The sequence below is a fragment of the Manis javanica genome, chromosome 8 (genome assembly GCF_040802235.1).
Source record: "Manis javanica isolate MJ-LG chromosome 8, MJ_LKY, whole genome shotgun sequence".
Lineage (NCBI taxonomy): Eukaryota > Metazoa > Chordata > Mammalia > Pholidota > Manidae > Manis > Manis javanica.
The window spans coordinates 12371804-12399083 of NC_133163.1; the positions used below are offsets into that span (position 1 = coordinate 12371804).

General features: G+C 38.4%; 1 protein-coding gene across 4 annotated transcripts in view; it reads left to right on the forward strand.

Moving 5' to 3' along the window:
• Positions 1-27280, forward strand: part of CATSPERB (cation channel sperm associated auxiliary subunit beta) — a 119111-nt gene that overhangs the window by 51375 nt on the left and 40456 nt on the right. For all 4 annotated transcript variants that reach the window (XR_012133716.1, XM_073241967.1, XM_073241965.1 and 1 more), the window contains 8 exons: positions 943-975; positions 2134-2200; positions 2469-2515; positions 2911-3063; positions 4396-4545; positions 13157-13301; positions 22199-22353; positions 24540-24694. Coding sequence is in view for 3 of the 4 variants with exons in the window: in XM_073241967.1 (XP_073098068.1) it covers positions 943-975; positions 2134-2200; positions 2469-2515; positions 2911-3063; positions 4396-4545; positions 13157-13301; positions 22199-22353; positions 24540-24694 (905 nt within the window). In the remaining variant the exon portion in view is untranslated. The remainder of the gene's footprint in view (positions 1-942; positions 976-2133; positions 2201-2468; positions 2516-2910; positions 3064-4395; positions 4546-13156; positions 13302-22198; positions 22354-24539; positions 24695-27280) is intronic.

Here is a 27280-nt window from a genome sequence, read left to right on the forward strand (position 1 = left end):
GGAAATGGTGTTAGTTTTACTGCCGTACAAATTTTTAGTAAGTTTTAATATGTACAGAAAGAAAATTAGCTATGTGTTTATAGTTACATCTGTTCCCAAATGCTTTAGGGTAATTTATAAAGCTAAATACAGTATTACAAAGTATTCCCCTTTGAGAGAAGGGGAATATACATTTTGGTGAGGATATGCCATGTGCACATCATGAAATTCTTAAACATGTTAATAAACATCTCTCAAAAATGACCACAATAGGTCAGAAAATAAGGTCAGAAAAACAGACTTAAGAACAGGAGAAGAAATGATAAGGGGAAGTAGAAGGGGCAGTTGTATTGGTTGAGAAGCAGGTATTTCTTACACATGGTAATTATTACCTGTCTTCAGGTTTGCAAATACTCATAGCCTTGCTCTTTCCTCACCATCTCTGAGAAAGTACCATTTGTTCAGGCAACAGATAGATCTGGCGCAGAGTTGAAGAAGCTGTAACAGTGACCTCAAGTTCAAGCACAGAGAATTAGGCATGTGCTGGACATGGTGAGGACCTCGCACCTGCAGGGCTGCCCTGGACTGGGCAGAAGAAACAATGGCCCCAGAGGAAATAACAGGTTAAGGGTGTGACTTCCTAATCTCAAACTGGTGGCAGACTTAGTATCTTTCTGCACACTTCTTAACTCTTCCATTGAAATCACTAAATGATTTTTGTAAAACCTCAAATCGTTTCTGGAATCAAGTTGAAGTATAAACAAACTAATAAAACGGTGAAACAAAGCAAAGACTGAAGGGAAATCTCCAGCATATTCTGTAAATTTTTTAGAGGCTTGTTTTGGCATGTGACACTCCTAACTGCTTGGATATGAAAAGCATAATTTCCTTTAGTATAATTTATATTACTATGTGTTGTTCTGCCTATTCCAGCAAAAATTAAAGTTTCTTTTTTTCTTCTAGTTTTCAAGGGCAGACTTTTGTGGTTTTGAAAGGGTAAGAAGCTTTAAATTTTCAATGTTGGTTAGAAGATATGTGTTTTCTTGGTCACTTAAGAGATGAGGAACAAGACAATAATTTACAATATAGATTAATCTTGTTACTATAATATTATTTACAGTTTGAACCAAAAAAATATATTTCCATCAACCCTTAAGCAATGATCTTCCCTTCTGCTTCAAAGGAAGAAGTGCCCCACCTAGTTTAAGAGGCCACCCCCAACTCCTTTATATGTTCCAGGATTGCTGTGGCTGTTCACATGAATTCTGCGCAAAGGTGCCTTTTTAACAAAAGAACAGGGGCTGAAATTTGGCTAATACTTTACTCCCCAATCTATCTACTCCCATGTAGATCTATGCCTACCTGGAGAAAGGGGCACTCTCCAATTTGCACAAAAGTGTCATATAAGCTAACCACAGCTTTGCTTCTGGTCTTTTTTGTGGGATTTGCTTCCATCTCCCTTCTCTATTACAAAGTCATATTTTGTGATTCAACTAGGTCATTCCCATGAACATATATGAATGCTTCAGTTTGGAAACTGCAACAAAACTGAGTATTCTTAGCCTTTTGCCATGTCCCTTCCCCATTCCATCTTCATAGATGCCTATGGACACACACGCATATGACACACATGTGTGCTCACACCATCTAGAAGGCAGGAACACTTATTTCTCATCAAACAAATGGAACTGACTTCTTGTCATTCTAATTGGAGAAAATGTGAAGCAGAGAACTGGCCAGATAGGTAACAGATTTCCATTAGAAAGGACTCGGGGAAATAACTATCAAAATGCGATTCCAAACCTAGTTGAACTATATCACTGAAGAATGAGGGTGAGGAAAACAAATTTGCACAAATAGACATTAGGTAGGCTTACCACCCAGAGATGCCCATGGACCAGTGGGACTCCAGGATCCATGTCTGGAGCAGTACCTGGCACAAGGTAGCCACTTGGTAGATATTTGTTCAAAAAATGCAATTGGTGTTAGGAAGAAAAAATGGTTGCAAATTTTGTACCCAACAATTGCATAGATCCAAAACTCCAGACAATACAAGGAGAATGGAGATAATTTTCAGTTCTAAATTTTTATGTTTTTTTCTATTTTATATCTTAAGTCTACATATTGCCTAAGTAATATTTTTGTTTTATGTAGGTTGACTATATCAAAGGAAAATTGTGGTATAATGAAAGATGTTTTGCTAACAGAGAACACTTTGAAGGTAAATTTTAGTTAAAGAAATATTAACAGGCTTTTTTCAACATAGCATATATAGATTAAATAAAATGACATTAAAATAGAAAAAAATGTAGATAGGTTTGTTTTTTATGTGTTAATGGCCTACAACTGAAGTAAAAAGTTCATTTAAATATGAGACAATTGGCATGATTGTTTTAAGTGCAAGAAAATTGTATTTGAATATGCTTAATTAATGATACCTTTAGTCATATAGATCCTAATTGTAATTTCTGCACCTTTATATTTTATAGTTGATTATGTTGCTGTCACCTTTGAGAGAAACAAGACCCTAAGTGAGGTATGGTATTGAATATTTTGAAAGGTAAAAGATTTTATTGTGCACAATTCATGGATTGTTTTTCATTTAAAAAATAGTAATTCTACAGACTGAAAAGCTTAGCAATCATTCTTTGCTTCCAGTGGAGCCTCTACTTGGGTTTAATAGTAATTACTTAATTATGTTAAAGCTGGAACCCACATAATGGTTCTAGTAAAAACAATCTATGTCAGAAAGGATGCATTGCATATTTTCTGGACTCACATCCCCCAAAAGAGAAGTAACGGCATCAGAGATTTATCACTATTATTTGTAGTCAATCAGGACAACACAACGGCTCATTAGTTTATTTGCTAAAGGGAACTAATTAGAACTTGAATGTCAAGAACTGCATTAACTTTTCCTTTCCCTTGTAGGCAAGCTCTTGTTTTTATGGCAAAGAACCATTTCTTGAATGGCTACCTTGCTTACCTCAGATTTCAAAAGGAATAAAAGCCATTCCTTCAATTGTGAAAACATTTCTTGTTGACCCAGAGCGTAGAACTGGAGTCTACCTCCTCTCTAACCAGGTAGGCCTTACAGCCCAAAGGTGATTGTTCTTGACACTGTGGACAGGGAAATTTACAATAGCAAAACTTATTTCCAGCATTCTTGTTATCTTTGACAATCGAAGTTGATAAAATTGACTACAGCAAATTATTTATGGTTAATAATATAGTTTAAGACTCCTTAGAGATAGATATCTTGCCTCTGATTATCATTCAGTGTGGTGGAAATGGATGATTTTTGCGTAGTAATTCTTCTTTGTTTATTCTGCAGAAGAATATAAACTGTATAAATTTATGTTCCATAAAATTGTCAGTTTATATGAACAAAAAAAATGGAACTAGACATACCCTCATTGTTTTAGTGGAGGAAAAAATATTTTCTTCTACTTAGTTTCTGAAATTGAGGCTCTTCAAGTTAAGCTGACAAAAGACAGGTTCACAGGAGACAAAGAAACAATTGATTTATGCATGTAGTGTATATACATGTGGGTGAAAATCAGTGATGAGTAACTAAAAAAGGTGTTTAAAATTTGGAAGTTATATTCCGTCTTTGTAGCTTAATGGGGGTGGTGGTAAGAAAGGTGCTTAAGGGGTATTCTTAGCCTTTTGCCTTTTGCCAATGAACAGATAATGGGTTTACAGGAGAATAAGCAGGAGATAGGAAAGTTTGTGATAATGTTTGTTTATACAGGTGTGAGTGTCTTTCATCTCCTTCAGGGCCCCCATAAAACTCTCCTGGAGGAAGGATTTGGGTAGGTTTTATTCACATTCTCCCTTCTGAGGTCAGATCTGCTGTGAAGAGGAATTAATAGCAGCCTTATTTCCCTGAAGTTGCTGCTCTTAGTCAGATAGGGAAGACTTTTTATCTGTATCTGTTGAATCTCAAATGTCTTCAGCTTAAAATAATCTTTATACTAAAGTGGAATGTTTTGTGGTGGCACATTCTGATTCCCTTCAAGGTCATGATCCAGTAGAATTGGAGTGTGGCTGAGGAACCCACACTTCTAAAAAGTTGTTTGACGTGATAGCTGTAAGAATGGGCATTGGAGTCTGTCTGCCGAGTTCAATAATGATTCCATAATAAATCTCTCTTTGTCATTTATTATACAAGCTTGGACAAATTATTCCATCTCCTAAACTTCTGTTAACATCTATAAAATGTACGTATATGGGGGGAGGCAGAGTAAAGGAGATGCTGATGGTTACTAATCCTTCCAGTGCCTTGCTGTGTTAATGAGTATGTCCCTATCTTAATCAAAATCCAAGTAATAAGAAACTCTAAAAATTATAATATATACTAGTAATACTAATGGAAAGATTCTTATGATTTGCTCACTCTTTATCTCTTTCTAGACAAATACCATTGCCTCTGTGAGAATCCTAGAAAATAACAAACCAAGATTAAAACAAAAATTTCCGCTTTTCTCATTTCCTTCATCATTCTCTTCTGCTGGAATGATATTCCATCCACGAAGCCATTTTCTGTATGCTTACGGTAATCAGGTGTGTACACATGAAATTTCACTCCCTGGTATAGTTCTAAATCATTTACTTACTCTATGCTAGTGGTTATACATCAAGCAAAGAACAGAGTCATTCTGATGATTAAAAAGGTGGGAAGTCCAGTGAAGAGAGAATAAGAGGAAAAGAATTAGTGACAATGAACTCAAACATATCTTTTGCAAATATCTGAAACATGTATCAGTGAAATGTGGCAATGTTTGAGGGAGGAAGGCAGTCAAGAGAAGAGTTTTTGTTTTTTATTTTTAAAGATAGGAGGAATTATGCTGTGTGCTAATGGGAATTATTCAGTAGCGGGGGAAGTTGAATAGCACAGGAAGGAGGAGAAATTGCTGGGGTGATATTTCTAAATAGATGAGAGGAGAGGAGATCTCTGAATTAGGGGAAAGGTTGGCCTTAGGAGCATCAACTATTATTCTATAGCAAAAGGAGGAAGGAAGAGTTTTGGGGTTCAAACGCTGATAGGTGGGTATATTGGTAATGGAAGGGTGTGGGAATTTATTTTCTTGTGTCTCAACAAAAATCAACGTTGTTATTTGAGAATGAGGAAAAAGGGGGAATGTTGTGGGTTTGAAGAAAGAGAAAGCAGAGTAAAATAATTGCACAGGAGGGTGGGATAATGAATTGACTAAAATACTTAACTATGATTCTGGAAAATCCACAAATATTTGGAAATTAATCAGCACATTTTTAAACAACCAATGAGTCAAAGAAATAATAAGAAGGGAAATTAGAAAATACCTTCAGAAAATTAAAATGAAAATAGAACATACCAAAACTTAGATGCAGCAATAGCAGTACTAAAAGGGAAGTTTATAGCTATAAACACATATGTTAAAAAAGAAGAAAAATATCAAATTAACAACATAACTTTACAATTTAAGGAACTAGAAAATGAAGAACAAACCAAACCCAAAGCTAGCAGATGGAAGCAAATAATAAAGACTAGAGCAGAAATAAGTGCAATAGAGAAAAGAAAAACAATAGAAAAAAATCAACAAAACTACAAGGTGGTTCTTTAAAGATCAACAAAATTGATAAATCCATAGCTAGAATAACTAAGAAAAAAAGGAAAGACTCAACTGAACTAAAATATGAAAAGAGGCAACATTATAACTGATGCCACAGAAATAAGAAAGATTATGAATATTATGAATAATTGTATGCTAACAACCTGGATAATCTAAAAGAAATGGATAAATTCCTAGAAACACACAACTTACCAATACTAAATCATGCATAAATAGAAAATCTGAACTGACCAATAACTAGTTAAGAGATTGAATCAGTGATCAAAACCCTTCCAACAAAGAAATCCAAGATGGCTTCATTGGTGAATTGTTCCAAATATTTAATGAAGAAATGACACCAGTCCTCCTCAAATGCTTATCAAAAAAAACTGAAGAAGGAATACTTCCAAGGTCATTTTATGAGGCCAACATTACCCTGATACAAAAGCTAGGCAAAGATACTATATGAAAAGAAAACCAGAGGCCAGTATCCCTGGAGAACATTGATTTAAAACTTACTCAACAAAATCCTAACAAACTGAATTCAATAACACATTAAAAGGTTATGTACACCAAGAGCAAGTGGGATTTGTGCCTGGAATGCAAGGATGGTTCAACACATGAAAATCAATTAATGTAATACAACACATTAACAGAATGATGAACAAAACCCGCATGATCATCTCAGTTGATGCACAAAAACCTTTTGACAAGATTCAATACCTTTTCAATATAAAAAAACACTCAGCAAACAAGGACTAGAAGGAAACTACCTCAGCATAAAGAAAGCCATATGTGAAAACCACACAGCAAACATCACATTCAGTGGTGAAAGACTGAAAGCTTTTCCCCTAAGATCAGGATCAAGGCAAGGATGGCCACTCTCACTATTTCTGTTCAGTACAGTACCGGAAGTTCCAGCCAGAGCTATTAGACAAGAAAAATAAATAAAAGGCATCCATATTAAAAAGGAAGAAGTAAAATTATCTCTGTTCACAGATGATATCATCTTGTCTTGTATGTAGAAAACTCTAAATTTCTACCAAGAAAACCCATTAGAACTAATAAATGAACTCAACACAGTAGCAAGATACAAAGCCAAGATGCAAAATTGTTTGTTTTGATATACTAAGAATGAACAATCAGAAAAAGAAATTTAAAAAAAACAATTCCACCTAAAGCATCAATAAAAATAAACAACATCAAAAAGAATAGAAAACCTAGGAATTAACCAAGGAGGTGAAAGACTTGTGCACTGAAAACTATAAAACATTGCTTTAAAAAGTTAAAGAATATATAAATAAGTGGAAACATATTGCATGTTCATGGATTAGACAACTAAACATTCTTAAGATATAAATATTACTCAAAGCAACCTACAGATTCAATACAATACCCATCAAAATTCAAATGGCATTTTTTGCATAAATTCAAAAAAAGCTATCCTAAAATTCATAAGGAGTTCAAGGGACCCTGCATAGCCAAAACAAACTTGAAAAAAAAATTTTGGTGGGAATGGGAAGTTGGAACTCTTGTGTACTATTTGTGGGATTGTAAAATAATGCAACCACTGTGGAAAACAACATGGTGGTTCTTCCAAAAATTACAGGTAGAACTACCATATGATCTAGAAATCCTACTACTGGTATAACCCAAGAGAACTGAATGCAGGATCTTAAAGAGATACTGTATACCCATGTTCAGAGCAGTACTGTCTACAACAGCCAGGGGAAGGAGGCAGCCTACGTGTTCATCAACAGATGAATTGCTAAAAAATATGTGAGATACACACATACATACAGTGGAATACTGTGAGCCTAAAATGAAAGGAAGTCCTGTCACAGCCCACAACATGGATGAACTTTGAAGACACTATGCTAAGTCAAATAAGCCAGTCACAAAAGAACATATACAGTATGATTCCACTTATATGAGGTACCTAAAGTAGTCAGATACAAAGAAAGAGAAAGTAGAATGGTGGTTGCTAGGGTTGGGAGAAGGGAGAAAATAGGAGTTGTTGTTTAATGGGCATAGAGTTTCAGTTCTGCAAGAAGAAAAAGTTCTAGAGATCTGTTCCAAAATATGCTTAATATTACTGAACTCTGAAATACTAGTCACAACTCTGAAGTCTGGTCCAATTCAGGAAAATCTTGGTTTACCCTTAACCTTTGGTTCCTTCCCCTGTGTGAGGCTAAACCTTCCTATATTCTTTATCTGCTTCTTATTTGAAAATAAAATGCATTTTTTCTAGTGTATTGAAATATAGTTGACATGTAACATTGTGTAAGATTGGACCTACCCATTTTCAATAATGTTGCTGGTTTTTTTCACATGTATATATATATATATATATATATGTATATATATATACACACACACACACACACACACACACACACACACATATACATACATATACATATATATATGTATGTATATATATATATATTTGTTTTTTATTTTTGGTATCATTAATCTACAATTACATGAGGAACATTATGTTTACTAGACTTCCCCCTTCACCAAGTACCCCCCACATTCCCCAGTAGTCACTGTCCATCAGCATAGTAAGATGCTGTAGAATCACTACTTGTCTTCTCTGTATTGCATAGCCCTCCCCATGCCCCTGCCCCCACATTATACATGCTAATCGTAAGGCCCCTTTTCTTCTTTGCCCCACTTCTCTCTCCCTTCCCACCCATCCTCCCCAGTCCCTTTCCCTTTGGTAACTGTTAGTCCATTCTTGGGTTCTGTGATTCTGCTGCTGTTTTGTTCCTTCAGTTTTTCCTTTGTTCTTATATTCCACAGATGAGTGAAATCATTTGGTACTTGTCTTTCTCTGCCTGGCTTATTTCACTGAGCATAATACCCTCCAGCTCCACCCATGTCGTTGCAAATGGTAGGATTTGTTTTCTTCTTATGGCTGAATAATATTCCATTGTGTATATGTACCACATCTTCTTTATCCATTCATCTACTGATGGACACTTAGGTTGCTTCCATTTCTTGTCTATTGTAAATAGTGCTGCAATAAACAGGGGTGCATCTGTCTTTCTCAAATTGGGCTGCTGCATTCTTAGGGTAAATTCCTAGGAGTGGAATTCCTGGGTCACATGGTATTTCTATTTTGAGCTTTGTGAGGAACCTCCATACTGCTTTCCACAATGGTTGAACTAATTTACATTCCCACCAGCAGTGCAGGAGGGTTCCCCTTTCTCCACAACCTCGACAACATTTGTTGTTGTTTGTCTTTTGGATGGTGGTGATCCTTACTGGTGTGAGGTGATATCTCATTGTGGTTTTAATTAGCATTTCTCTGATGATTAGCGATGTGATGTGGAGCATCTTTTCATGTGTCTGTTGGGCATCTGAATTTCAGCTCCTCTGCCCATTTTTTAATTGGAGTATTTGATTTTTGTTTGTTGAGGTGTGTGAGCTCTTTATATATTTTGGATGTCAACTCTTTATCGGATCTGTCATTTATGAATATATTCTCCCATACTGTAGGATGCCTTTTTGTTCTATTGATGGTATCCTTTACTGTACAGAAGCTTTTTAGCTTGATATAGTCCCATTTGTTCATTTTTGCTTTTGTTTTCCTTGCCTGGGGAGATATATTCATGAAGAAGTCACTCATGTTTATGTCCATTAGATTTTTGCCTATGTTTTTTTCTAAGAGTTTTATGGTTTCATGACTTACATTCAGGTCTTTGATCCATTTTGAATTTACTTTTGTGTATGGGGTTAGAGTGATCCAGTTTCATTCTCTTACATGTAGCTGTCCAGTTTTGCCAGCACCATCTGTTGAAGAGACTGTCATTTCCCCATTGTATGTCCATGGCTTCTTTATCGTATATTAATTGGCCATATATGTTTGGGTTAATGTTTGGAGTCTCTATTCTTTTCCACTGGTCTGTGGCTCTGTTCTTCTGCCAGTACCAAATTGTCTTGATTACTGTGGCTTTGTAGTAGAGCTTGAAGTTGAGGAGCGAGATCTGCCCCTACTTTATTCTTCCTTCTCAGGATTGCTTTAGCTATTCGGGGTCTTTGGTGGTTCCATATGAATTTTTGAACTATTTGTTCCAGTTCATGGAAGAATACTGTTGGTAATTTGATAGGGATTGCATTAAATCTGTAGATTACTTTGGGCAGGATGGCCATTTTGACAATATTAATTCTTCCTAGCCAAGAGCATGGGATGAGTTTCCATTTGTTAGTGTCTTCTTTAATTTCTCTTAAGAATGTCTTGTAGTTTTTGGGGTATAGGTCTTTCACTTTCTTGGTTAGGTTTATTCCTAGGTATTTTGTTGCTGTTTTTTTGAAAGAGTTCTCTTTACCTCAGTGTTTAGAGAAAATAAAGACTGCACATTAAAAAAAATATTTGAAAGTAGTTAAGATGATGTTTTATGATGTGTTTTTTTTAACACAATATGGAATAAAAGAGGTGAAAAATAATGGTAAGCCATCCAGTTGCTAGATTCACAAATCACTTTTGTATTATGACCTGGAACGTACCCACCATGTCTTCACAAAATTGAAAACATCTAAGTTAATTTAATAATTTTGAACAGCATCCACATACAATAACACAATCAAGACAAAGGATACTTCCAAAATAATTTGGAAATGACGTATATCTTCAGTCAAGTAATACATTCAAAACAAAAAATAAAGGAAATACAGGCTGATACTAATTCAAACTGGGGTTATGCTCCAAGAGGTCTTTTGTATGCTCAAAAAGTTTGGTTATTTAAGGCTCAGCTTACTCTTTAGTTAAGCTTCCAAATGAAATCACAGAAGTCTCTTAACTTCGCTGTTCACCTAAATAAAATTCTCTGCATTCTCCCAAAGAAGACAGAAGGGGAGAGAAGTCTGTTTATTAAAGGGATTGTAAGAAGTGAAAATACAGACTGCAAACTGGAAGATGTTATCTGCAACACATTTAACTGAGTAAGAATTAGAAGTGAGAGTATGTGAAGAATTTTTAGAAGGCAGTATAAAAAAGACAACCTAATAACTGACAAAAAACACAAAGGCATTTCACAGAAAAAAAACACATTGAGTAAACTTGTAGAGATGGTATAATTCACAAGTAATCATGGAAATCAAGAATGCACTGCAATATCATTTTCAGCTGTTTAATTGGCAAAATCTGACAATGCAAAATGTTGAAGAGAATGTGGATTGACCACATCTTTTATACATCGCTGATGGAAAGTAGATCACTACAGTTATTTTGGAAAGCAATTTGGCATTATTATTATCATAAATTTCAATGTTTGCATTTTCTGTGACCTATGACTTTCACTTTTTGGCAAGGTAAATACATATATGAGGAAACATTAAAAAATTTCATCATGATGCTATTAATGATAGCACTAAATAACAAAGCAATCCAAATGCCCATGAATAGGATAATGAATAAATAAATTACAGTTTGTTCATCTAATGGACTATTAGATGGCAACAGAAAAGCAAATGACCTGAGTTATATGCAACATGTATGAATATAAGTTAAAAATGTTAGAAAGAAGAGTACATTCTAAAAAACAGTGTGGTATGACACCCTTTTTATAAAGAACAAAAGACAATTCAAGTAATATATTACTGAAGCACACATACATATGTGCTAAAATTAAAAAAATAAGCAAGAGAGTGAAAAACACAAATTTCAGAATATTAGATATCTCCAATATAGGGGATATAAGGGAGGAGAAAGACAGGGTGATAGAATTGGGGAGAAACATAGGAAAATGTAAAGTATTAGTAATTTGCTAATTCTTGGGTTGGGCTTTCAGTTCATACATTCTCATGTTATCAAATATCATGAGAAAAATAAAAATGAGCCATGCAAGGATCAATGACTAAAAACAGAAAAAGTGTTGTGAGTTGCCGTTGTTTTCATTAAGGTAATCAGTAAAGGTTAAAAGTAAAATTTTAACAATATCAAGTATTGGTGAAGTTTGGAGAAATGGATTCTCATACACTACTGATGGGACTATTAACTGGTTCAGCAAAACTGAAGAGCATTGTGGCAGTCTATTAAAATTATAGAAATATACATAACCTCTGACTCAACAACTGGGTTTTCAGTATCTTCTCTAGAGATAGACTTCAACATTAGTACAAAAAAGTAAGTGAATGTTCATTGAAGTATTGTTTATAAGAGCGAACATTTAATATAACCTTTAACTGTTAGTAGGAAAGTAGAACGTCTCAGGTGTTGCATATCCGTAGCACTAGATACTATGAGACACTGTAGAAGAATGTGAAGGTCTGCAGAGCTAATATAAAATGATCAGAGATACATTGTTGAGTGACAAATGTAATTTATGGAACACCCAGGTACAATATGTTGCTGTTTTGAATATATTATTCAGAGTACCCTCCCCCATCCACAACCAGGCTCATTGGTAACATTTGCAGGATCCAGAGCAAGAGTAAAATTGGAGCCCCCCATATCATTCGTTTAGGTTATGGATTGTGCTATGCCAGCAATGAGCACTACATTCCTGAGTGATAGAAACACCTATATGTTATTCAATAAATATTCTCTGTGTGTTTGTAATACACAGGCCCACTAAGCATGCAGTCTAGGACACGAGTCCCTCTTGCCCAAGTCTAAAGGTAGTGCTGCACCCAGATATATGATATATGATATGCTTCTTCTCTTCTCCCCATAAACTGTACTGTACTGAATGTATTCTGTGTGTGTGTGTGTGTGTGTGTATATATATATATGTGTGTGTGTGTGTAAGTATGTAGAATTTTCAAGTTGATAACTGGTTACCTCTAGAAAGGGGTACAATAGACTCTGTATCAGATGAGGTATAAAAGGAGAATTATTGGGATGGTAGTCAAAGAGACTTCAGCCACATTTATAATGTTCTAAATTTAAGAAAAGCCTTTTTTTCTGGTATAACTTGTCATTAAAATACTTTTTAAGAAGAACTTAAAAATCCAGACATTTATATTTGAATAAAACTTAGGCTACGAAAGGAGGTACCAAGCAGGATTCACTCAATGCATGATCTGATTCATCTTCAAACAATTCTTACTGCAAGATGAGGAAATAGAGATTTTTATGTGCTGTGGGGAGTATATTTAAGAATTTACTAAGGCCCCAGGACACACTTTTGCAAATATCAAGACACTCTTCCAACACAAAACATGTTTCCATACATATTTGCTAGATGCCTAGAACATGAAGTCTCATGTCAATATGAGGTCTGCTCTCTCCTCCGTATCCAAATACACCTAGCATGTCATCCTGTCATCCTTTTGTGAATGAGGAGCTTCTGTTTGGATAGAATAATTTGGTTCTTTTATACATTTACCATCCGTATGGTGTAGACCTGAGACTGTCAGATATAGTCATAAAACCATAGGAAGGAAATAGAGGGCTGATCAAGTAGGTAAGATGTCTGTGCATTTGTGTGTGTGTGTGTGTGTGTGATGGATGTGGAAGTATGGGGAAGACCATGCTGCATGACTTGTCTTACGTAGGAAGCTCGGGTTGATCGGTAATTGCTGACTGTTACATGGCAGCTCTTTAGTGAGCTATTATCTTTTTATTCCCTTAGGTTTGGTTTTCAGTTGATGGCGGCAACACTTTTGAATTATTAGCTGACTTTCATGATGATATCATAAAGAATACTTACCACAGTTTTTATACTTCAGATATTACTTTTGTTTCCCAGAGTGGAAAGGTTTACTTGACAAAGGCAGGTGAGGAATTCATTTTTACTGGTATAAATGCTGCATTTCAGCCAAGGATTAAAAGATGTATGGAGAAAATCTGCTGTATTAATCAACTAATCTTAACTATTACGGATGATAATTTTAAAAAATTTATTGTGGTAAAATACACATAAAATTGACCATCTTAAACATTTTTAAGTGTACAATTCAGTGGTATTAAATACATTGAAAATGCTCTGCAGCCATCACCACCATCCATCCCTAAATTCTTTCATCTTGTAAAACTGAAACTCTGTCCTTTAAACAATAACTTCCCATTCCTCCCTCCCTACAGTGCTTGGCAACCACCACTCTATTTTCTACGGTCTCTGATTTTGACTACAGTAGGGATCTCAGATAGATGGGGTCATATAATTGTCCTTTTGTGACTGTATTATTTCACTTAGCATAATATTCCCCTGGTTCATCTTTTTTGTAACTAATTGCTGAAACGTTTTCATTTTTAAGGCTGAATAATATTCCACTGCATGGATATACCACATTTTTGTTTATCCAGTCACCCATCAATGGTTTTAGGTTTTAGGTTTTAGGTTACTTCCATGTTTTAGCTATTGTGAATAGTGCTGCTATGAATATGGGTGTGTAAATATCTCTTTGGTACCCTGCTTTCAAGTCTTTTGGGTATATACCCAGAAGTGGAATTGCTGGATCTTACGGTAATTATATATATATATATATATATATCTTGGTATCATTAATATACAATTACATGAGCAACATTGTGGTTACTAGATTTGCCCCATTATCAAGTTCCCACCACACATTTTATTGAAAGCTTTTATCATGAATGGATGTTGAATTTTGTCAAATGCTTTTTCAGCATCTATTGAGATGATCATGTGGTTTTTGTCTTCTTTTTGCTGATGTGGTGGATGATGTTGATGGATTTTTTAATGTTTCACCATCCTTGCATCCTTGGGATGAATCCCACTTGATCATGGTGTATGATCCTAATGATGTATTTTTTAAATTCTGTTTGCTAATATTTTGTTTAGTATTTTTATATCTATGTTCATCAGGGATATTGGTCTGTAGTTTTTTTGTGTGTGTGGTGTCTTTGCCTGGTTTTGGTATTAGAGTGATGCTGGCTTCAGGGAATGAGATTGGGAGTATTCCCTCCTCTTCTGTTTTTTGGAAATATTTAAGGAGAATGGGTATTATGTCTTCTCTAAATGTCTGATAAAATTCAGCAGTGAAGCCATCTGGTCCAGGGGTTTTGTTCTTGGGTGGTTTTTTGATTACTGATAATTTCATTGCTGGTGATTGTTCTGTTTAGATTTTCTGTTTCTTCCTGGGTCAGTCTTGGAAGGTTGTATATTTCTAAAAAGTTGTCCCTTTCTTCTAGGTTATCCAGTTTGTTAGCATATAGTTTTTCATAGTATTCTCTAATAATTCTTTGTATTTCTGTGGGGTCCATAGTGATTTTTCCTTTCTCATTTCTGATTCTGTTTATGTGTGTAGATTCTCTTTTTCTGTTACTAAGTCTAGCTAGGGGGTTATTTATTTTGTGTATTTTCTCAAAGAACCAGTTCATAGTTTCAATTTTTTTCTATTGTTTTATTCTCAATTTTATTTATTTCTTCTCTTATCTTTATTATGTCTCTCCTTCTACTGACATTGGACCTCATTTGTTCTTCTTTTTCCAGTTTCAATAATTGTAACTTTAGACTATTCATTTGGGATTGTTCTTCCTTCTTTAAATAGCCTGGATTTCTATATACTTTCCTCTTAGAACTGCCTTCACTGCATCCCACAAAAGTTGGGGCATTGTGCTGTTGTTTTCATTTGTCTCCATATATTGCTTGATCTCTGTTTTAATTTGGGCATTGATCCATTGATTATTTAGGAGCATGTTGTTAAGCCTCCATGTGTTTGTGGGCCTTTTTGTTTTCCTTGTACAATTTATTTCTAGTTTTATACCTTTGTGATCTGAGAAGTTGATTGACAGAGTATCAATCTTTTTGAATTTACTGAGGCTCTTTTTGTGGCCTAATATGTGGTCTATTCTGAAAAGTGTTCTATGTGCACTTGAGAAGAATGTGTATCCAGCTGCTTTTGGGTGAAATGTCTGTTAGGTCCATCTGTTCTAATGTGTTCTTCAGTGCCTCTGTGTCCTTACTTATTTTGTATCCGGTTAATCTGTCCTTTGGAGTGAGTGGTGTGTTTAAGTCTCCTAGAATGAATCCATTGCATTCTATTTCCCCCTTTAATTCTGTTAGTATTTGTTTTACATATGTAGGTGATTCTGTATTGGGTGCATAGATATTTGTAATGATTATATTCTCTTGTTGGACTGACCCCTTTGTCAGTATGTAATGTCCTTCTTTATCTCTTGTTACTTTCTTTATTTTGAAGGCTATTTTGTGTGATACATGTTCTGCAACACCTCATTTTTTCTCTCTATTGTTTGCATGAAATATCTTTTTCCATCCCTTCACTTTCAGTCTGTATATGTCTTTGGGTTTGAGGTGAGTCTCTTGTAGGCAGCATATAGATGGGTCTTGCTTTTTTATCCATTCTGTTACTCTGTGTCTTTTGAGTGGTGCATTCAGAACATTTACATTTAGGGTGATTATCATTAGATATATACTTATTGCCATTGCAGGCTTTGGATTTGTGGTTACCAAAGGTTTAAGGGCAGCTTCTTTACTATCTAACATTCTAACTTAACTCACTTATTATGCTGTTATAAACACAGTCTGATGATTATTTCTCTCCCTTCTTTTTCTTCCTCCTCCACTCTTTAAATGTTATGTGTTTTATTCTGTACTCTTTGTGTTTCCCTTGACTGACTTTGTAGATTGCTGATTTAATTTGGCCATTAGTTAGTATTTAGTTGGTCTACTTCCTTTGCTGTGATTTTATTTTCTCTGATGACAGCTATCTAGCCTAAGGCATACTTCCTCTAGAGCAGTCCCTTTAAAATACACTGTACAGATGTTTTGTGGGAGGCAAATTCCCTCAACTTTCACTTATCTGGGAATTTTTTACTCCCTCCTTCAAATTTAAATGATAGTGTTGTGGATAGAGTATTCTTGGTTCGAGTCCCTTCTGTCTCATTGCATCGAATATATCATGCTATTCCCTTCTGGCCTGTGTGGTTTCTGCTGAGAAGTCTGATTATAGCCTGATGGGTTTTCCTTTGTAGGTGATCTTTTGTCTCCCTCTGGCTGCTTTTAATACTCTGTTCTTGTCTTTCATCTTTGCCATTTTAATTATTGTATGTCTTGGTGTTGTCCTCCTTGGGTCCCTTGTGTTGGGAGATCTATGGACTCCCATGGCCTGAGAGACTATTTCCTTCCCTGGATTGGGGATGTTTTCAGCAATTATTTCTTCAAAATCACTTTCTATCCCTTTTTCTCTCTCTTCTTCTGTACCCCTATAGTGCAAATATTGTTCTGTTTGGATTGGTCACACAGTTCTCTTAATGTTCTTTCATTCCTAGAGATCCTTTTTTCTCTCTGCCTCAGCTTCTCTGTATTCCTGTTCTCTGATTTCTATTCCATTAACATTCTCTTCCAGTTCACCCAGTCTGGTCTTAAATCCTTCCATTGTTTGTTTCATTTCTGTTATGTCCCTCCTGAATTCATCCCTTAGCTCTTGAATGTTTCTCTGTAGCTACATCATGCATATGACTTTTATTTTGAATTCTTTTTCAGGAACATTGGTGATTTCAGTCTCACCAAGCTCTCTTTCTCGTGTTTGAGGGATTTTGGACTGAACAAGGTTCTGCCTTTTCATGGTGATGGGACTGTTCACCGGCAAGTGTCACATGTGTCAACAGGGAGAACAAAGTCCCTTCCTGCTTGCCGGTCACTTTGCCTGTCTTCGGTGTTTGTGCCAGTTAACCATACACAGGGAGCAGCCTGTAGGTTAATCCCCTATGCTGCCATTGGTGAGGCATTCCTCAGGGTGGCCTCGGGCACTGGCAGGGTCTGCAGGCCAGCAGCGTGCATTCTGCTGCAAGAAGAAATTTTGAAGAAATTAGGTCCATCTGTTCTAATGTGTTCTTCAGTGCCTCTGTGTCCTTATTCTGTGCCTTCCATATTCTGTGCCCATCTCCTCTATCTGTGCCAGTCAACTGCACACAGGGAGCAGCCTCTAGGTTAATCCCCTAAGCTGTCATGGGCAGGGCGGCCCTGGAGATGGCCTAGGGCATTGGCAGGGGTTGCAGGCAAGTGTCACATGTTCTGCCATGAGAACAAAGCCCCTTCTTGCCTCCCGGACTCTGCGCCTGTGTCCACTTTCTGTGCTGGGCAACCACGTGCAGGGAGCAGCCTCTGGGTCTGGGCCAGTTAGCCGCGTGCAGGGAAAAGCCTCTGTGTTAAGCTGCATGGTTGCTGTAGGCGGGGCTGCTCTCTGACTGGTCTGCGGCAATGGTGGGGACAGCTGGTTCGCTCGCGGGTGCTTGCAGGGAAGAAGGAACAGCACGCTGTCTATTGCCATGATGGGCCTCAGAGCTGTGTTGCCACCCAGGGGGATAGGATGACTAAAATTCCTTAAAGTTCCCAGCCTGCTGAGCTGAGTGTGCCAGGACAATTTTGTCTGCCTGTTAAACCCTTGTCCCTTTAAGACTTTTAAAGTGCCTCCTTTCCTTTTGTCCCATGGCAGCTGGCTGTGAGAACCTGTTCGCAGTCTTAGTCTCAGATTTTGCTTTGCCACTCCTGTAATATCCAGCGCACCATGCAATGTGTGTCTGTGCTCCTGGGGCAGATTACTAGGGCTGGTCATTTAGCAGTCCTGTGCTTCCACTCCCTCCCTACTCTGATTCTTTTCCTTCTGCCAGTGAGTTGGGGTGGGTGGAGTGCTTGGGTCCCGCTGGGTGAGGTCCCTTTTCTGTGAGATGTTCGGTTCTCGTAGATGTAGCCTTACTGGTGTACTGTATCTTCCGGTTGCCCTTTTAGGAATAGTTGTATTTGCTGTATTTTCAAAATATATATGGTTTTAGGAGATTTCCACCACCCTACTCATGCTGCCACCTTTGGGTGGAGTCTCATATTTTTAATAGAATAATAAATATTCTCTTAAAGGAACTGCAATTCTGTTTTTCATGGTGACTGTACCATTTTACATTTCCACCACCAGGATAGTTTCTCCACATCCTCGTCAGCACTTGTTATTATCTGGTTCTCTTTTATCCACATCCTCACCAACACTTGTTATCTCTTGTCTTTTTTTATGATAGCCTAAAGATATTAGTCTTTAAGGCCTAGCTCCCAAAAAGGGAGAACGAGAAAAATGAAGGTGGGGGAGTTCAAAGTCAAACTTTTTTTGTGTGTAAGCTTTCTGATTATCCATAAAGGCGGTACCACCTTATAATTTTTATAAGATCTGTGTGTTACAGTAATCAAGTACAGTCACCCCATTTAATCACCTCAACTCTTGCCCTCCAGAGACCCTCCATCTCATGCCACTACCAGTAATGATTTGAGCACTTGCAATGCCCATGCTCACTTTGGGTTGCCAGTATCACAGTATCTACCAGACATAAGAGGTCTTCTGTGCAGCTCCCAGAATCTCACCTTTGATATTCTGTTTTCCAAGGATGTTTCTAGTAAAAATACTATATAGTTACAGTCCTGGCAGGAAACGTAATTCTACTCAAGTTTCACTTGAAGTGCCTTTATAAGGGGCCTGTTTGAAGAGCAGTGGACAGAATTAAAGGAACCAAGAATGATAATAAAATATGCAGAGAGTAACAATGGAAGAAGGTCCCTTTGATTAAAGGAGTAATGTAAATAAATAGATAATGGATGGATGGATGGGTGGGTGGATGGGTGGATAGGTAGATAACATTAGCCAAGCCCAGTCAAAGCTGGAATGGAGGAAGGTTTATCCTGTATGAGATATCATCTAGGAGGCTTACAACCACTGCCAGAACTACATCACTAATGTAGAAAAAAAGATGGTAAAAACTACTTTAACTTCTCTCTCCTTCTTTTGTTCTTATCTCCAGCTAGTGCCTTTCTTTGGACAAACCCAATCAGAAGGTATCTGGAAACAGTATTGCAACTCATAGGGGTCAGCCTTACAGTGAACCAGACAGAGAAGAGAAGGTCTGAGAATGGGTCTGGAAGAATGGAAAGTAGAGGATATACAGTACATGTTGTGAAACAAGTCAAAACAGACTAAGCAAGATTACTTTGGGAATAGTAAAAATACCACCTAAGAAAACAAAATCCAATAGGCAACATAAACTATTATAAATTACAGATATAAATTGTAGAAACATGCCCACATGTAGAATGAATAGATAAATATATGGAAAGAATCTAAAATGACAAATATAAAGGCTAAAGGTTGAGAAACAGCAACTTGTAGGAATTTCCAGTAATGAACAGAGGTAGTGGCTCTGTTTATCTGTCTACAACTCCTGGCACATTCCCTCTGATATGAATGAATGGATGGATGAATGAATACTGAAAGTTGGAACATTAAAGGAAACAAAAATTGGTAATATGACATTAATTTTTTTAAACTAAAAGCAAAAACACTTCTTAGTTGTTTGAAATAGAAAATGTAAATCAATTTTAAAGACTCAGAAAATCAGTTTCACCCTTCAATTTTTCTGCCACAGCAATGAATAGCACAAATTTTTCTACCGAACCATTAGAGAGAAATAATATTACCTAATAATTTGGAGCCAGCTCCTCTCGTTATTCATATGTAAAGCCAACAGAAAAATCAGTAAAAACTGTATTTCATCAAATCTGAGATTCATTGATTGTAAGATGCACTTTATTCTATGAACACAAAGAAAACCTCTTCCAATCAAACTTAATACAGTACTGTAACAGAACTGTAATACAAGGATTACTCTGACATTTCTTCTGCCTACAGTTGCGTGCTTGGTGTGTGAGACAATTATTTTGAGGGTATCTCTCTAGTAAAACATAATTCAATTTCATATACTTGTGGGTTTCTTCTTTTCTTAGGTCCTATAAGATACTTGGTGGCGGTTCTACAAGAAAATGTGGATTTGTAGTAATTCTTCTAGTGACATTTGCTCTGTCTATAAATATATGTCTTGCTTGTTTTCCTCACTTGTACACACAATAACTTTGTTTCAGTGCCAAATTATAATGTAATATTTTTAAGGCATTTAAAGTAGCAATACAACTCAACATGTATTACACCAGTGATTGAGAAACTCAATTAAAATGGACAATATAATGAGCTGAGATAGGGGACATAAATGTGTTGATAATTGACTGCTATGGCGTGAGTGCCACCTGGTGGACAGTATAAAACAAACCAATCATAAAACATCTCAATTTCCAAGATGTTAAAATGTGAAAAAAACATTTCTTATGTTTACAGATGAAATATGGTATATTGAACCTTAGAAGTTGTACAGGTTAATTTTATGTGTCAACATGACTGGGCCAAGTAGGGTCCAGACTAAATAATATTTCTGAATGTGTCTGTGAGGGTGTGTCTGGATATGATTAGCATTTGAATCACTGGACTCCTAGACTGCCTTCCCCAATGTGAATGGGCCTCATCCAATCAGTTGAGGGCCTCAGTAGAACAAAAAGGTGAAGGAAGGAGGAATTCACCCCCCTTTTGCTTCCTGCCTGCTCACTTGAGCTGGCTCACTAGTCTTTTGCTCTTGGACTAGAACTTAAACCAGTGGCCCTCCAGTCCTCACACCGCTGGCCTCTGACTGGGAGTTAGACCATTAGCTCCCCTTGTTCTCAGGCCTTTGGTTCTCTAGCCTCTCAACAGCAGATCACAGGACTTCTCAGCCTCCATAACTGTGTGAGCTAATTCCCCACAATAAAATTCTTCCTATATATGCATCATATTGGCCTGTACGGGGGGGATAGTGGTGAAGGTAGTGAGAAGTGGTTAGGTTCTGCGTATTTTTTGAGACTAGAGTCAGTAGAATGTGCTGATGGATTCAATATAGGGTGTGAGAGGAAGAGACCAAGGTTTTGGACTGAGCATTAAGAGTAAAGCCGTTGCCTGCAGTTGTTGGAAGGAGGAAAGCTAAGTTGCCTGAGGGGTGGGAGCTCAATTTGGAATGAGTTTGGTTTGAAATGCCTAACTTTCAGGGCTCATCAGGCAGTTAGGTATGTGAGTCTGGAGTTCAGGGAAGAGAGTAAGATGGGAGGTTTAAATTTGGGAATCATCCCCACAAACATGGATTTTAAATCCTAAAACTAGATGAGACCCCCAGAGACAGTGAGAGAAGGGATCTAAGAGCTGAGTTCTGGAGCATTCAACATTTAGGGCCAGAGACAAAAGAATGGACCAGGAGAGGCTGGTGGAGCTGGTGGGAATTGGGGAGAGGACGTGGAAATCAGCTTTCTCATCCTGGGACCTGAGCATTCACTCTGACTTCAGCCAGGGGAGGTTGTGCTCTCTTTGTCTGGATCAGTGTGTTAATTGAACGCTACCTCTCAACATATTGCCCTAAGGCATAAGAGACACATGTGACACCAAATGGTTCCACACATTAATCCTAGGATAGCTAGTGACCCAGTGGTCTCTGCCGACAATTCCCCTTGCCTCCCTGAGGGTTAGTTTCTCACTGCCTTTCTGCCTGTCCAGTAATCTGATTTCCTGGAATTAGGAAGAGAAACCACCACCAGGGGGCGCAACCTCTTTCCCCCAGAGCTCTTAAACATCCTCTCACTCCCCTTCACCAACTTCAGCAAGTAGGTTCTGTTATAATACGGAGCCTGGAAAAGACTTTGCAAGATTAACAAAGACTAACATGTATTTGATGAACTCTGGAGCCCCGAGCCCTATTCCTACCCTTTATTATACATGAAGGAGTTTTCACAAGGTATACAGCACTGAAAGTTTTCTGGTTATAGTATACCAATATCAAGAGACTTCTTTTTCTTTCCTAATAGGATTAGGAAGATACAGTAAAATTGGATCTATTTCTGATAAAATTTTTACCTTATACTATGACCACATGGGATTTATCCATAAACTGACTCCAGATCATTTTGAAGCTGGTGGGTCACCTGAAAACCTTGGAAATTCTGAAGGTATTTTTGGAAAGGTCAGTGATATTATGCATTGAAACCGTTCGCCTTGTTTTAAGAATAGATGCCACATTCTAAACACAGAGTAATGGGAAAATGGGGAAGTATTTTCCTTGGGACAAACTCTTATCAATGTACTTTGCTCCATTTAACTAAAGGAAAGATCTCCATGTACCAGAGACAATCTCCAAAACTTTCTTCCAAGTAGCACACAGGGTTATATAGGTTTAATTTCATCCAGGAAATCTTCATACAAGTATCTTCACTGCAAAACTCCACCAGATAGTCTAAGCTATCCATTACTTCCAATTCAGGTTTATGGTAGTTTTGTTTTTCTTCCTCCCAAAGCTGATCTTGAAGCACAAGCTCTCTTTTTCCCACTGGTTCACGTTTCTTCTCTCATAGTAACCCTGCCACTCATTTCTTCCTTTCCTAATGCTAACATGGGAAGGAGTTGTTTCCTTCTCCACAGATGATGCTACATACAGATTTTTCTAATAATTTTAACGTACAGTGTGCCAAGTGTGAAGGTATAGAACTCATCCCTGGGCACACAGTCATGAAAAGGAACTCTCATCAATATATCAGCAAAGAATCAACAGGTATTTTGGCTAGGGTTTAATAACACCTGCCCTTTGGCCTAAAGGAAATAGAATAAAGGGTGATTCTGGTTTTAATAGATCAGTCCAAATTACCCGGACAAGACTGTGGTTGAGAGCTGGCGTTTTCGCTTCCCCCACCTGAGGTGTTCGCAGAGAGTGAGGTGGGGCTTTCTTGGGACAGTAAGGCGTTGCCTCACGACTCCCTGCGTGCTTGCAGTCTGTTGTGTGGGCTCCATGTCGATACGGGTCCAATGATGTCTGCAGGAGGGTAGAACTAACCAAAAAAGCAGTTACATCAATTTTCACTAACTTCACAATTTGTATGAAATGTCTTACTTCTCTTCTGTGAAAGTTTAAATTTTATTAAATCTAAAGCCCGTAGGGGTTTTCATACTCAGGATGATTTCAAGAAGCTCACACTCAATGCTATCACCTCCGTTCACAGAGTGAACTACGCATGCATCTCTTGGGTAAAAATCATTACTCCACATTCTTCGGCTCTATGTGCCAGGCACTGCTGTGACTCTTAATCTTTATATTGACTACTTATCCTCATTATACTGATGAAGAAAGTAATGCATAGCAGGCTAGATAACTTATCCCAAACCACACCCAACACTGGTCAGTTGCTGGACTCGTGTGTCTGTTGAGGCAACATGTTCCAGGCCTGTGTGCTCAGTCCCCATGGTGGCTTTTGTTGGACGCGCACATACTTTCCCTGGGCTCTCCTTGCCGCCCCCAGGCACGGCTGTCATGCAGAATCCCAAAGCCTTTTCAGCCTTTCCAGATCCTTGAGCCACCTGTTCAGTCCTGCATTTATTCTCCTGGAGCCTGTTTCCCACTCTCTTCCCTTTTCAGAGGGTTCCCAAATTCAAGAGACTAGGGGAAAAGGCGTGATAGAAATGGGCCTTGGACGCTCTGTGGATGGCTGCGCCAGGAATCTGCAGTCTGCCCCCCACGCCTCGTGTCATAGCAACAAGGCCAACCCCAATGCCCATTTTAGGGCTGGCCCCGCCTCTCGTCTCACCCCCAGAGGCTCCCCAAGCTGGGCAGGCTCAGGACCGGAGAAGGGTATGCTGAAGAGAAGACACCCAGGCCAGAAATCTGGCTCCATGGGAAAGCCTTGTGGACCAGAGGACATGGGAAAGGCACATGCCTCCAGCACTGGGGACTCAGGCAGTAGCCATGTGGCGCCACTGGTGTGACGCTGGGAACAAGCTTCCCAGTGAGGAGCGGCACTTCACAGACCCTTTTCTTAAGTAAATGCGGAGTAAGAACAGAGTTCTAAAATTGGCACCTCCAGACTCCTCACACGCACACAGTACACCACAGAAGACACTCGATTCCAACCTGCTAGAAAGGGCCCAGGAATCTTAAACTGAATCTTCCTCCTCAGCATATCTTTTCCTCTTCAACAGACTATGCATTTTCCCTTGTGCACACACAGATATTCAAATAGAGCGTGTTGAAATATTACTCCTCTTGATAAACAAAACAGTATTGTTTTGATGTAAACTGGAAACAAACCTGTTTTTTGCATTTTGTCATAACTGAAGGGTGAAATAGTATAAGTACAATGTTTTCTTTTTTTCCTATTCCAGGCTCCTGATATGGGCTTCGAGACTGCGCTTGCTCCACAGTTTATTACCCTTAATGAAATGATCTTTTATGCATATGTACCCGAGAGTGAGCCTGAGGAAAGTGTATCCACCAAGAAATTCAACAACATGCACTTCGGACAAGTGATACACTCCAGGTAATTACTGATTTGCCTCACATGTATTTAGATTGCGCACCAGTTCCTAAATTCTAAATTTTGAGCCTACTTTTTTGAGTAATTTTCGTGGTCAAATAGAGCAAGTCTTTGACACTTTGCAAGGCCAAAGAGTCGCCAGGGTGCCTTGAATGATGCCCCAAGTTTAGAAACACAGGCATGCTCTAGAAATGTGTGTTTGTCATCTTGAATACCAGAATGCTCTGGGCTGTACTGGATACTGCTTATCCACAGTGTTCACACATGGCAATTTTTTATGTCCTAAAGACAAACACATCTGACACAGAGAAGGCTGTCTTGCATGAAATAGTGCATGGCAGGGTATGCAGAATTCTCAGGAATGCTTGCTTCTAAGTTATCAGCAAGAGCCTGTGATCCTTAAAGCTACCTACAATGGCCTAAAAACTCTCCTTGAAAAACACTGTGAATTCTACAACTCCCAAAATCTAACAACCAGAAGAGGAACAATTTCAGATTACCGGAAACTCACCCTGTCTCAAGTGTGATGGCCCTATTCCACCAGGCTGAAGTCTGTTTATTATAAATGTATCAGGCTGTCAGTACTTATCTTGCCCCATAGCCAACACCTCCATGCACTGCGGGGCAGCTGACTCAGAGGTGGAGATGGAGACTGGAATCAGACAAAACATAACAAACACTGGAGGTAGTGTTTTTGTTTTTGTTTTTGTTTTTGTTTTAATATGAGGGCTGTAGATGTTTTTGTCTCTAAGAGAAGTATCTGTGACCTCTAGAGCTATTTTTTGTTTCGATGGCTTTTGTAATTGTGACATTCCAAGTCAGCCAGTTCATGTTTCTACAGGTATGTCCTTGTAGAATTTGAAAACCAGAACAGTACATTCTGTGATCAGATTCAATAACTCAGCTCTCACAGAAACTAGGGAATAGGATCTCCAAAACAGGAAATGGGAGCAAAGAGGCAGGGTGAGAGAAGTGGAGGCAAGTGGGACTTCAACCAGGCAGGTCAAAGATTTGGGAGCCTGAAGAGGTCAGCAATAGGCCAAAGGCAGATAGTGAGGTAGTCAGGGGGTAAAGCAGGGTGAGCCTTCCCTGATCTCCTCCACAAACAACTACTTAACACTTACCACATGCAAGGCATTCTGGGAGGTGTTGTGATAGAAGGCAAAGAAGACATCCGAGCCCCTGCACTCCGTGAACTTGTATCCCAGCACAGGAAATAGACTATTATGTAATTACACTTGACCTTAAGTCTGCAACAAAGGAGCATAGAGCCCTGGCAGTGTTTTCCTGGGGTCTGAGCCCTTGTTTGGAGGATCTCAGGAGGTTTCTCAGAGGTAGTGATGCAACGATGAGCTGGGAAGAAAGAGGATGAAGGGGCAGGGGTAAGATTCCCGACTGAAAGAGCCTCATGGAGAAGGCCCCCAGGCCAAAAGGAGCAGGATGTGTGTTTGAGAAACCAAAAGCAAACCAGAGTGACTCCAGTGTCCGGAACAAAGGGGACAAGTCATTCAGGAGGGCCGAGCAAGGTCAGGTAGGGCCTTTTCAGTCCCAGTAAGGAATTTGGATGTTATTCCAAGAAAGGAGGGAACACTCAAGTCTTCTAATTCGGTGTAATTTGTTTCCTGAATAAGCTGGAGAGACCAGCTTTATTTATCCTCCTACTTTCTCTTCAAATCTCCTCTATGGACTTACTTCCTTTCTAGATGAAGGTATCAGGCAAGTGAAAACAAAAATTTTCTTGGCTTAAAAACACCTAAATCACATGCCTCCATTCCTGTCCAGTGTTCTAGAAAAAGTCAAACTCTTATCCAGTTTAAATCCAGTTTCCCACCCCCTGTTTGGGCCTGACCCAGACCGGTGAGCTTGGGGAGGGGCAGTATTTCTCATTATTTTCTGGCTCATGTCCCCCTCCCTCAATCTTATGGCTTCTAGCCCTTCCAGATTTGGTCGAGAGAAGGTGTTAGAGGGCCCAGAGTCCTCTGGGGGGAGCAAGGCCACTCCTGCAACTGACAGCTGCCCCTGTCACCTCTAGTCCTCTGGAGCCCTCTGCTCAGGTGGGTCTCTTCACCCTCCCTGGAGTCCTTCTGGGCAGCTTTCTCTTCTTTCCTGCCTCTCCTTCATCCCCATCTCTGTGCCAGTCCCCAGAAGTAAGCATTGTCTTGAATTTTGTGAGAACATTAAAAAATGTTTTCTTTGTAGCTATAACACATACATATGTATCAAATATATTGTTTAGTTTTGCCAAATATATTGTTTAGCTGTGTCTACCTTCTTCTACGACTTGCCTTTTTCATACATGATGCTTTTTAAGTTGCTGGATACCTTTCTTCCTTCCTTCCTTCCTTCCTCAATATTCTCTCAATATAATAACAAATTGTCCACCCATGTGTCTCCTTTCCCCAGTGACCTGCTGTGTCACCCCTGTGATAGATCATGATTTCATATACATACTCGTCTGTGCAGGTTTATCTCATCGCTGTATTTGTCTTCCCTGTGTCACACCGACCAAGTTTCTCCGTGTAACATGTGGGAAGAGCACCCGTCCTGGTTTTCCTTAGCCTTTGCTCTTGCACTTAAATGTAATGACTC